General features: G+C 65.6%; 1 protein-coding gene across 4 annotated transcripts in view; it reads left to right on the top strand.

Moving 5' to 3' along the window:
* The first annotated feature begins 52 nt into the window (after positions 1-52).
* The window catches only part of KCNQ2 (potassium channel, voltage gated KQT-like subfamily Q, member 2), a 46,710-nt gene continuing 35,826 nt past the window's right edge, over positions 53-10,936 (top strand). For 3 of the 4 annotated variants that reach the window (XM_012654606.1, XM_012654611.1, XM_012654607.1), the window contains exon 1: positions 53-451. In XM_012654606.1, coding sequence (XP_012510060.1) covers positions 156-451 — 296 coding nt within the window. In that variant the 5' untranslated portion in view covers positions 53-155. The remainder of the gene's footprint in view (positions 452-10,936) is intronic. The other variant, XM_012654610.1, reaches the window with a different exon arrangement.

Below are 10,936 nucleotides of genomic sequence, written 5' to 3' on the forward strand. Positions count from 1 at the left end.
GCGCGCGGCCCGGGCCCGCAGGAGCGCGGAGCCACCACCGCCGCCGCCGCCGCCTCGGCCATGCGGCTCCCGGGCTGGGGGCCTGGGCTGGGGCCCGCGCCGCCCCGCGCGCGCTGCGCCCGCTGAGCCCGCGCCTGCCGGGCGCCGCCGGCACCATGGTGCAGAAGTCGCGCAACGGCGGCGTGTACCCCGGCCCGAGCGGGGAGAAGAAGCTCAAGGTGGGCTTCGTGGGGCTGGACCCCGGCGCGCCCGACTCCACGAGGGACGGCGCGCTGCTCATCGCGGGCTCCGAGGCCCCCAAGCGCGGCAGCATCCTGAGCAAGCCGCGCGCGGGCGGCGCCGGCGCCGGGAAGCCCCCCAAGCGCAACGCCTTCTACCGCAAGCTGCAGAATTTCCTCTACAACGTGCTAGAGCGGCCGCGCGGCTGGGCGTTCATCTACCACGCCTACGTGTGAGTGGCCGCGGGGCGCGGGGCGCGGCCCGGGTCCCGCTCACGACCCCGGCCGGGCGCGCAGCCCGCGACGGAGCGGCCTCTGCGCGCGTGTCCGGGGGCCGGGTCGGGACCGCGGTCCCTGCCAAGGCGAAGGGCGGAGATCGGAGAGCGATTTTGGAAAGGCCAGGCAGGAGGGGGTTCTGCGGCCAGGGGCCGTTCCGGAGGCGGAGGAGGCCCCGGCTGGGTTGCATCAGCCCCTCCCCCGCAGCACGGGGCGTGTTGGACCCCAGCCCCCTCCTCAGCCGGAGAGGCCCCTCCCCGCGGCCCTGCGCCGAACAAAGGCCGGCTGGGAGGGAGGGCGGCGCTGCGGTCCTGTGCCGGGTCTGGACTCGGGACCCTCGGCTGGGCACCCCCACCTCCCAAGTGAGGGTGGCGGGGGAGGCGCTGGCCTCCCTCAGCATCCTTCGAGCCTCCCTCTCCCGCTGGAGTGAGCTTCGGGGTTGCTGAAGTGGGGGAGGGGCCTCACCATTACCCCCTCCCCCGCCGAGGCGAGGGCAGCTGACCCCAGGGGTGCCCGCACCCATCCCTGGCGCGGCCTGAATGTCCCCTTACCCGCCCCCCAGCGCAGCTCTGACCCATCTCTGCAGCTGCCTCCATGCACTCTCTGGGCTCTGGGCTCCTCCTTGGCAGAGCGGAGACCCTGCAGGAGGGGCTGCAGCTGGCCCCGGGCGCCAGCCCTGGACCTAGAAGGACCTAGAAAGGCTGTCCTGTCTCCCCAGGCCTGGCGCTCAGCGGACTGCTGCCTCCTGGAGCAGGCAGGCGGGGGCGTCCCAGACCCACATGCCTGAGCCCCTGGGTGTTCTGTGTGGCATTTGCACAAGTCGCTGTGTGTGGGAGTGCGTGTGCGGCTCGCGCGGCTGGCGCACAATCTCTGAGCACGAGGGCTCTTGCTCTCCCATCCCAGCTGAGCCGGGGACTCGGCCATTTTGTGTGCAAGAGGCATTTTGGGACGGGAGTGCGGAGCGCATTCTGGGAAATGGTCTCTGGAAGTGCCCACTGGACAGAGTGTGTGCGCCACGGCGTGCCGTGGGAGGGTGCGCCTGGGCGGTGTGTTCTGCACGGGCCCTCCATGGAATGTGGTGGGGGAGGGTTTTAGGGTAGGGAGACATCCCAGAAGGGAGATGCAGGGGAGCGCCCTGGGGAAGACCACAGCCTTGGGAGGGCCCCTGGGCACGTCCCAGCCCTGCACTGAACACACTTGCCAGTCCTGAGACTCCCAAGGAAGGGCTGGGCCTGGCGGGGGCGGGCGGTGCTGGGAGCGCCAGCCCCACCACCACTCCCACCTGGCGGGAGGCTGAGGGGCTCCCAGTGGGACTGGCCCTGGTCAGCCAGGTCCCGGCCTGCGGTGGCTTCTGGGACCTGGACAGGACAGAGCCCACCCCCTACGGCCACCTGCCAGGGTGGCCCTGGGCCCAGTGGTCAGTGTCCTGTGCTGCCTCCGACTTGTGTTCCTGCTGACCAAGGCTTGGTTCTGCTTTGGGTCCAGCGGGCTGGATGTGGGCGTCCCTGGCTGGTGGCATTTCCTAGAGCTCCCCTCTGGGTCAAGAGCCCTCTGAGTGGCCACTCCCTGCCCCTCCGTCCCTCCTGCCTGTTTTCTGCCTCCTGACAGCTGCAGCGTCCAGCACCTGAGCAGATCCTGGGGAGCCCTGCCCGTGTGGGGGGCTGCGTCGTCCCCACCTGGGCATCCCCACGTCAGGACAGGGCTCTCCGCAGAGCAGCTCTGCCCCTCCTGGGCGAGACCCTCAGCATCAGGGGCTGCCCAGCCTCAGCCTGCTCAGGCCTCTGCTGGGCTCCTCTGCTGTGGGCACAGGGCTTCCTCCGCTCCTGCAGGGTGGCTCGGACTCAGGGGAGGCGGCCCTACAAGCAGGGGGTTTCTTCTGGGGGTGGGCAGGAGGGATGGTGCTAAAGAGCTGGGGCCCTGGCACTGACTCTCTCAGTTGGACACTTGGGTCTGGTCTCAGAAGCTCTGCAAGCCTCAGTTTTCCTGTCTGTAAAGTGGGCACAGCTGCTTGCCCCTGGGGTGCATGGAGACCACCGAGGGCACCCAGCAGGCCCTCAGTGAAGGGGGCGCATCTCGGCAGCGCTGTTGTAGCTCAGCACCCACCCCAGACCCCAGGCGTGGGATCCTCCACTGTTCCTGACTCGAGGCCCGTCCTGGGACCCAGCTCCACTCTGACTTCCCGAGGGTGTGCCCCGTGTCCCCTGCCTGGCCCACCTGGACTGGCCCTTGTTGTGCAATGGGATCATTTGGTTTATTCGTATCATGAAGAGTGAGCTGAGCTGGGCCTGGGGTGGCTGGTGTGGGCTGGGGCTGGGGTTCCGCAGCTGTTGTGCTCGGCTGGAAGAAAGTCCTCTCCTGGTCACCTGCCTCCTGCCTGTTGCCACCAAAGTCTGGCTTCTGAGAAGTCAGGTTGTGCCAGCCTCTCTGGGTGTCCCTGCTGGGGACAAAGGTGGAGAGGGAGGCTGTGCCCTACACCCCCAGGGCTCAGTGGGCGTCGGGCCAGGCCTCCGGCAGCCTCTGCCCTGCAGAAGGGTCTTTCTCCGCCAGTGGCCTCTGCTCAGCCGCCGCCATCGCTAGCTCCGCTGTGAGCATCCCCAAAACCTCTTCTGGAGACAGCGGCCTTCCCTGAGTCAGAAGGGGTTGGAAAACCTGCCCTTGGCTGGGGTGGGGGGCGAGGTGTGGACCCTCCTCCGTCAGCCTCCCCAAAGGGGGTGTGAGCCACAGGAAGGGCCCCAAACTGGGCGTATGTGTCCCTGTGGGAGCTCCCTGGGGTGTCCCAGTGCCGTGGGGGGTCTTTTTGGAGCCCGAGTGGGGCCGTGCCGGCCTCGCTCCACGCTTGTGCGCAGGACGAGAGCTGGGCGGTCACTCCCCATAGAGGTAAAGTCTCTACCTGGCTCGAGCGAGGAGCGGGAGGGGGGGCACCGCACCTGTGCTCCCGCTGTGTGCCGGTCTCACTGCGCACCTGCAGAGGTGGGGTAGCCCCATTTTTACTGAGGGGGAAACTGAGGCCAGCAAAGGTTGCGTGAGCCCCAGAGATGTCCTGCAAACTGAAGGGGGGTCTCAGCCTCAGAGCTGAGGGCTTGGGGTGTGTGGCTGGATCTTCCCAGTGCTCAAGCCACTTGGATTGAGTCTGACACAGGCCAGATGAAGACTCTGGCTCAGTGGAGACTGCCCGGGCTGGGCCCAGACGGTGTCCTGTCCCGGTGTCCGGGTGACCTCGAGAGGCTCCAAGGTCTCAGGGGCCTGTGGCCATGGCCATTTCTCAGCAGTGAGAGTGGGCGTCCTGCAGAGGCGGGACGGGGTGAGCCACACCCTGTAGGTGCCCTGTGTGCGGCTGGGCGCTCCCCGAATGGCCCTCAGCCACCCAGGGGGGTGCAGGCCCCCTGCAGCCCCCTCAGCTCTGCTGCTAGCCCTGGGGGGGCCAGCTGGGGGTCCCTGGGCGTGGTGGTGGGTGTCGGCCGCCTTGGAGGGGCAGGTGCAGGCCTGGCCGTGCCCGACACCAACAGAGGGGCCACCGCAGGGCAGGGTCCAGTCTGCTGACGGAGCATTTTGTGCCGAGAGAGACCCGAGTCTCCGAACGGCCATGTCTCCACTGCCTGCGAGTTGGAGCCTTCCTGCAGCTTCGGATAGGAGCTGTCTGTTGATTGAAGAGTTGAAGAATTTTATGGAAATTTCCCAAAAGGCGAAAGTGCCTCAGAGGGTTGTGGTTTCCAGGGAAACCTGGTGTGTCAGACTCCCCGGGTCTGCTGGGAGGCTCGAGGACAGTTTAAAGCAGAATTACTCTAACATGATAAAATATTTTTAATCACTGTATCTATTATGTTATGGAATAAATATCTATAAAGATTCTTATATGTGCAAGGTAAAGAAAAAATAATAGGTAGGTAGGAAGCTCACCTCTTGACAGCTTCACAGATTAGGGCAGAGAAAATCTCAGTTTTATTAGAAATCAGCACAAGTCAAATGTTCAAACCAGTCATTACAGGGAGGCGGGGGGCCCAGCTCCGCTGGCCGGGCCTTGGGGCCTCTGAGGCGGAAGCTGCCGGCCCCCCGGTGCCCACTGTCTGGGTGGGAGGCCCGGCTCCAGTTTTGAAAATGCTTAACCCCGAGAGTGTTTCTGGAGAAGTTTGGCTTCCATGAGCACAGGCCGAGTGCGGCGGTGGAGAGCGTATCTGGAGACAGCGTTTTCCCCAGTTTGTTTTAGTCAATCAGTTAATTAATCCACAGATCTTTTCAGTCCCTGTGCTCCTGGCACGTCCACACAGCGTGCTCGCTCGGCGAGACATTGCGCGTGTCTGCTGGCGAGAGCGCAGGGCTGGTCTCCGCCCCGTGGCCTGACAGTCCTCCTGTGGCAGAGATGGGGCTGGTCTCCGCCCCGTAGGTGCGTACAGTTTGGAGAGGAGCTCGCTACACAGAGGGGGAAATGGCCAGGCCCAGGGGACCACGGGCCCTTCGTGGAAGGGGCTGACAGCAGAGCCTTGAGCCTGGGCAGGGGAGAGCAGGACGTGGCCCGGCCGGAATGCAGAAGGCCGAGGAGGGACGTGTAGCACGTGCTCTGGGCCCTCCGAAGGTCCACCTGAGGTTGGATGGGAGGGCTGGGGCCAGGCCCGGGCTCTGACCGTGTCCTGCTACAGGCTCAGGTGAGAACAGTGAGCCCTGTCTCGGGAAGATGGCGGGTGGGCCCTGGGCTGGCGGTGGCAGCTGCTTACAAGGGAGGTGATGTCGTGATCTCTCTTATGAGGGACCTTGGCCTTGTGTCTGATGTCCCCCGATAGCTCGTCATGGCTAACAGAGCCCAGGGGGAATGTTTTCAAGTTTAAATGTAGGTGACGCTGAGATGGAAGTGCTGGTTGGAGGGTGTGTGCACTGTCGACACAGGGCCTCGCCCCCACGGAAGTGGCCCATCTGTGCCTGCGCCCTGGGCCAGGTGTGTTCCCTAAGTGGTTTTCACCGCTGGGGATGCCTTAGAGGCCCTGAGCTACCTGCCGGGGGTGCGCAGGATGGTCAAGTAGGGACCTGGGCTCTGGCTGGGACCCCGCCTGCCCCGGGAGGACCCCGGTTTCCTTGTCTGGGTAACAACTCTGTCTTGTCTGGTTGCCATGGTGCTAAACGGATGTGGGTGCACATAGCGCTCCGTGCTGACACGCGTCAAGGGTGTCGCTGTGGTGGTGACGCAGTGAGGTTCCGCGGGACGAGAGGCCTCCCCTGTCCTGGACGGCGTCCCTCCGCCGTCTGCCCCCCCTTCGGCAAGTGCTCGGTGCTGTTGGTTATCCGCGAAGGGGCTGAGGCTGCCCCTCCCCTGACGAGGAGGTTCGGGTGCCGCAGGAGGAGAGCGCATGTGTTCAGGCGCGAGACTGGGGTTCTGAGCATCAGGAGCTTGCCGGTCCGTGTGTCTGGCGGGCCTGGCCGCGGAGATGCTGGCATCTTCCTGGAACGGAGCTTGCCTGGTCTGCCTCTGCCAGGTGTTTGGGGACAGATTCCTGTTTGTGGCATCCTGAGGGTTGGAACAACTTTGGCTTGAAAAACACCATTGCGGGGAGGTGTTGCCAGTGGACCCCTGAGGCCGTGAACGGACCGCCGTGTGAGCTCCGTGCGCTTGTGGCTTCCACTCAGACGACGCCCAAACCACAGGACCGCTCGGCCTGGCAAGGCTGAGCCCGCAGGACAGAGGGTCAAACACCGTCCCCGGAGCTTGGAGACCAAGCACGGTCCCTCCTTCTGTGGGGCTGGAGCTCGGCTCTGCTCTCGGACAGGCGCCGAGGCTGCCAGGGCAAGAGTGCCTTCCTGTTTTCGTGGGCGACACCTGTCCAACCTGCGTAGTAAAGGCCAAAGCCGTGTTATCGGATCAAGGTAGAAAGAACCTGCGGATCTGCCACTGTCCCAAAGAACATTCTGGAAATGACTCCCCTTCGCTGGCCAGGCCTGCTGACGGGCTCTCAGCTGAAGCACAACTGGTTCTGACTTCTCCAAAGCAACCCTGTCCCTGCTGACCCGAGCTCTGTAGTTTCTTCCCGGAAGCGCGTCCACGAGCCCTGCCAGAACCAGGCTCTGTCCCCCTTGCTCTGGGTGAGGTGGCAGGAGGTGGCCGGGACGTCCCAAAGTCTGCCTGCTCCTGCAGCATGCGAGCTGCGCCGCCGTGTTGGAGGAAGGCGGCCCGGCGCTGTTTAGCGAATGGGTCGGCCTGGAGTTAGGGCGGCAGGCGTGGGTTTTCGTCTGAATCTGGGTGGGCCACGCTCTTCATCCACCCGGGAGGACACGGGGCTGAACAGCTCTCAGGCCCGACCTGGAGCCCACGCTGCCCGAGGACCTGTGGGGCTGGCTTTCCCGAAGAATGAGATCCTGAGGTGATCTGCCCTTAGTGGGTGCTGGTGGCTTGTTGTCTGTGGCGCCTCTGGGGTGTGTCTCCTGTGTGCGGGGTCTTTTGGGGGGGGGAGGGGGGCGCCTGTGGCGGGGGGGGTGTGCCGCTCTGTGTCGCGGGGGGGGAGCGCTGTGCGGGGGTGTGTGTGTGTGTGTCACAGCGAGTGCCACTGAGTCAGCAGGACCCCCACCCCCACTGGATTCCGGGAGCCCTTTGCTGGCCCCGGGTCAGGATTTGGATCCCAGCATCGGCGAGTTAGAATCTGAAATGTTTCCTCCGTTCGAAACACACCCAAGCTGTGCTCTGTGTGGGGGGTTGGGCGTCGCCGGTGGGCTCCCAGGAGGCGGTGAGTGACCTTGTGCTGTGCAGACACACCAGGGTCTCCAGGACGGCAGTGTTGGGGGGACAGGGTGACGAGAGCCTCCCGGGCCTTTAATTCCCAGACACCAGCAAGCAGAGGGACTGAGGGCTCACGGAGAGCGGAAGCCCCTGCTCAAGCTCCGGGGTGGAGAATGCCAGCAAGAAGGCTCCTCCTGGCGCCCGCCTGCTGCCCAGTGGCTCGGGCTGGCCAAGCAGCGTCTTGCAGAGGAAGTGATGGTTTGGGGACGGTGGCCGCTCCACTTAGGGGACGGAAGGATGTTTTCCAGACATGCTCCAGAATTGTCCTCAGGCTCTACTGGTTACTCGGCTTGAATAAATTAGGTCTTTAATTTCGTGGTGGGGGGATTACTGGGAACGATTTTGTCAATTCGCAGAAGAGCGGGTGTCCAGGAAGCCCCAGCGGGAGCTGGAAACGGGCGTCTCCATCCCTCGATTATCGGGGGGGGGGTTGGGGCCCCCGGGGCTTGTTTTGCTTTTGAGGGTTGGGGGCGGGCCCCTTGGCCCCCAGGCTTCTTTTGGTTTTTTCTTTCCCCCGGGGGGAGGCCCGGGTTCCCCCGGGTTCCCGGTTCTTGGGGGGGGGTTGGGAGGTTTTGGGAGGCGGGGCCGGGGGGGAATTTTTGGGAGGCTTTTTCGGAGGGGGTTGGGGGGCGGGGGGGGGGCCTTGGGAATTTTTTTTTTGTTCTTGGGGGGGTTGGGCGGGGGCTTTTGGTTGGTTGCCGGTGTTTTGCTTCCGTTGGTTCGGGCTTCGGGGCTTGGTTCCCCCTGGGTGGCCGCCGGGGTTCCAGCGTTTTGCCTCCACAAGCAGCACTGCGGTGAGGCCTCTGTGCACATGCCTGCAGGATGAGTTCCTAGAAGCTGTCTGGTTCCTGCAAAAGTGTTTGCATCCCAAACGGCGATTTTCCTTGGGCCGAACGTGCAGAGAAGTTAATGCTCAGTGTTAGTGAATGACCACATTTTTGTGAAAAGCGTTCTGGCCGGAGAGGCAGTTGGGTGCGGAGAGGGAGGCTCCGGGGCCCTGCGCTTGGCCCTGCGCTTGGCCCTGCGGGGGTGCCTGCTCCAGGGAGGGGCGGGGCGTGGCGGGGCAGAGGCCCGGCCTGGGCGCTGACCGTGGTCCTGAACCGGAGCTCACCCTGGGGCCTCCTTGTGGGTGGAGGGGCCGGATTGTGTGATTCCCAGGTGGGCCCAGCCCGGCCCACAGAGGGCGGGGGTGGCGATGGGGAGGGGCCTGGCGTTTGACTCGTCCTGCTGCGGCTAAGACACGGGCGGCCGGCCTCTCCCCTACGATCATTCAGCCAGCGCCAGCGTCTCCCAGACCGACCCCTCGAGGACGAGTGTGGTTTAATTAGCCAGAGCTGAGTAAAGGTCACGTGGACGGGCCGCGCCCTGAGCTGGGGTAGACGGGGCTGTGTCTCTCTGGGGGGCTCTGGCGGCCCCTGCACAGTGAGCTCTGGTTTCTTACAGAAACGCTTGCGGTTTATTACAGAAATGAGGCATTTCCACGTAGGAAACGGGGAAAGTGCCGGCAAACAAAGGAGGGACATTGGTTCTTCCTGATTTCTTTCCAAGCGTCTGCGCCCATCGACGCATTTCCTAAACCAAACAGGGTTCCGGCTCGTACAGCCCTTCCCTGTGCGACGGTCTGTCCTGGGAGTTCCTTGTGGGTCACGCGTGCTGGTGGCAGGTGCTCGGCCGTCTCCGTGTTGGGGTCGTCCTTCCTGTCGCGCCGCCCGTGGACACGTGGGCGTGCTGGTGTCCGGAGTGTCACTGTGCTGCACGAGTGTCCCTGCGTGTGTGTGGGCATGTGCATCTGTCCCTGGGGTGTGTGGGGAGACTGAGGAAGGGCTTGGGGGCCCCTGGGTGGCGCGAGCAGAGCAGGCCCTGCCCTCGGGAGACCGAGCGCTCGGGAGGGGTCGGCCCCGCAGAGAGTGGCCCGGAGAGCACCGGGGCTGCCCGGGCGGGGTGGGCCGGCAGCCTCTTGCAGAAGGGGACGCTGAGAGTGAAACTGGGGCGAGGAGGAGGCAGCCCTGGGATGGAAGAGCACGTGCAAAGGCCCTGGGCTGAGACAGCAGGAGGGAGCCAGGCGGGTGGTGTCCGGTGTGGCCAGCCCAGCGTCGAGGGTCAGGCCAGGGCCTGGGTCTGTCCTCAGGGCGGGGGCTGGGAGGGGGTGACTGGTTTCTTTCACTGCTTCTGGGCTGGTAGTAGGGCGTGGCTGTCCCCGAGGTCTGGTGGGGCAGTGGAGAGTGGGCGCAGTCAGGACAGGTTGGAAGGAAGAGCACCAGGAGCTCCTGGCAGCCAAGCTCGGGAGGACCCGGGTTGGGGGCTGCGAGCCCGGGGGTGGGGGTATGTGGCCGGGAGCATGGGCCAGCGACCTCTGCGTGGGACTGGGGTGGGCGCTCCGGCCAGCCCTGCCCGGTGCCCCTGCTGGGTCTCTGCCAGCACCTGCAGTCTGTGCGGGAGCAAATTAGCCACGTGGGGCCGCCGCGTCCAGGGGCGAGGGCGTGCCGGGGACCACTTTTGCCGCCTGCAGAGCCCGTGGGTTTCCTGCCAGGGACCTGGGAGTCCTCCCCCAGCCCACAGGTCCTGGGGCCGCGCTGTTTCAGGGGAGGGGCCTGCGGCTGCTACAGCAGTGAGGGGGTCCCTGCGCACCTTGGGCATGTGGCGACGTGTGGAGAGGGCAGGACCCCGACTTCCAGCACCTCCGCGCCCCATCCTGGGAGAGCCCCGGCTGGCCGAGGGACGCTGGGCGTCCTGGCATCGCTGGCCAGTGGGGCAGGGGGCAGGTGTGGAGACCACGAGTGCGGAGCCAGCAGCTGGGCCGCACTGCGCCCTTGGCGTGTGCCAGGCCTCGGGCTCAGGGGGCTTCTGTGCCGCAGCCCAGGGCGGGGAGGTGCGGAAGGGCACGCTCCGGGAGAGTCTCTGTGTGCGGCAACCCCTCACGCCTGCTTCACGCCTGGAGCGGCCGTCAGCGGGCTGCTGTCCTTCGCTCCCGAGATTGGACGTGGCAGGGCCCTGGAAACCGCAGTTCATTAGAGCGAAATTAGATTCTGGCGGCCGCGGCTGATGGGCGAGGTGGCAGGATTCCCCGGGAGCCCAGCAGCCCCTGGGTCAGGGCGGCGGCTTTGGCCCCACACTGGTTTCTTGCTCAACCCGGCCCTGTGGGGCTCCTGGGCCCCCCGGGGGCGCAACCAGTGGGGGGCGCAACCTCACTGGCGTAGAGGAGGGTGTGGGGTGTGGGGTGCGGGGCAGCTGCAGCCTGCTTGGGCTCGTCCCTCGCGGGCCGCGGAGAGTCACTCTGGGCCTCCGTCGCTCACCTGTGAAGTGGACGTGGGCGTCCTCCACCTGCAGGGTCGCTCCCTGCCTGGCGCGTGGACACCAGAGAATTTTAGCCCGTGGGGTCTGGGAGGGGCCGCCAGGGGCTGGGGTGGCGGAGGGGTGCCGGGGGCGTCCTCCCTTCCTCCCTGCCGTTGGTGCGAGGTGAGATTGATAACCTGGGGCAGGGGCCTGCCCGGAGCACCGGGGGGCGCAGAGCGAGGGGTCTGGACTGCGGGACGGCCTGGGGCTCCCGCCCTGCGGCCCGCCCTCCCCAAGCAGGTGACGTGACTCAGCACCGTGGTGGCAGCAGCTGTGTCATGCTTTCCTAGAAAAGAAATATCCCCTATAATCGGGTGGGGGCGGGATGGGGAGGCAGAAGCAGAGGCGTCTC

The sequence above is a fragment of the Propithecus coquereli genome, unplaced genomic scaffold (assembly GCF_000956105.1).
Source record: "Propithecus coquereli isolate 6110/MARCELLA unplaced genomic scaffold, Pcoq_1.0 Scaffold442, whole genome shotgun sequence".
Classification (NCBI taxonomy): Eukaryota; Metazoa; Chordata; class Mammalia; order Primates; family Indriidae; genus Propithecus; species Propithecus coquereli.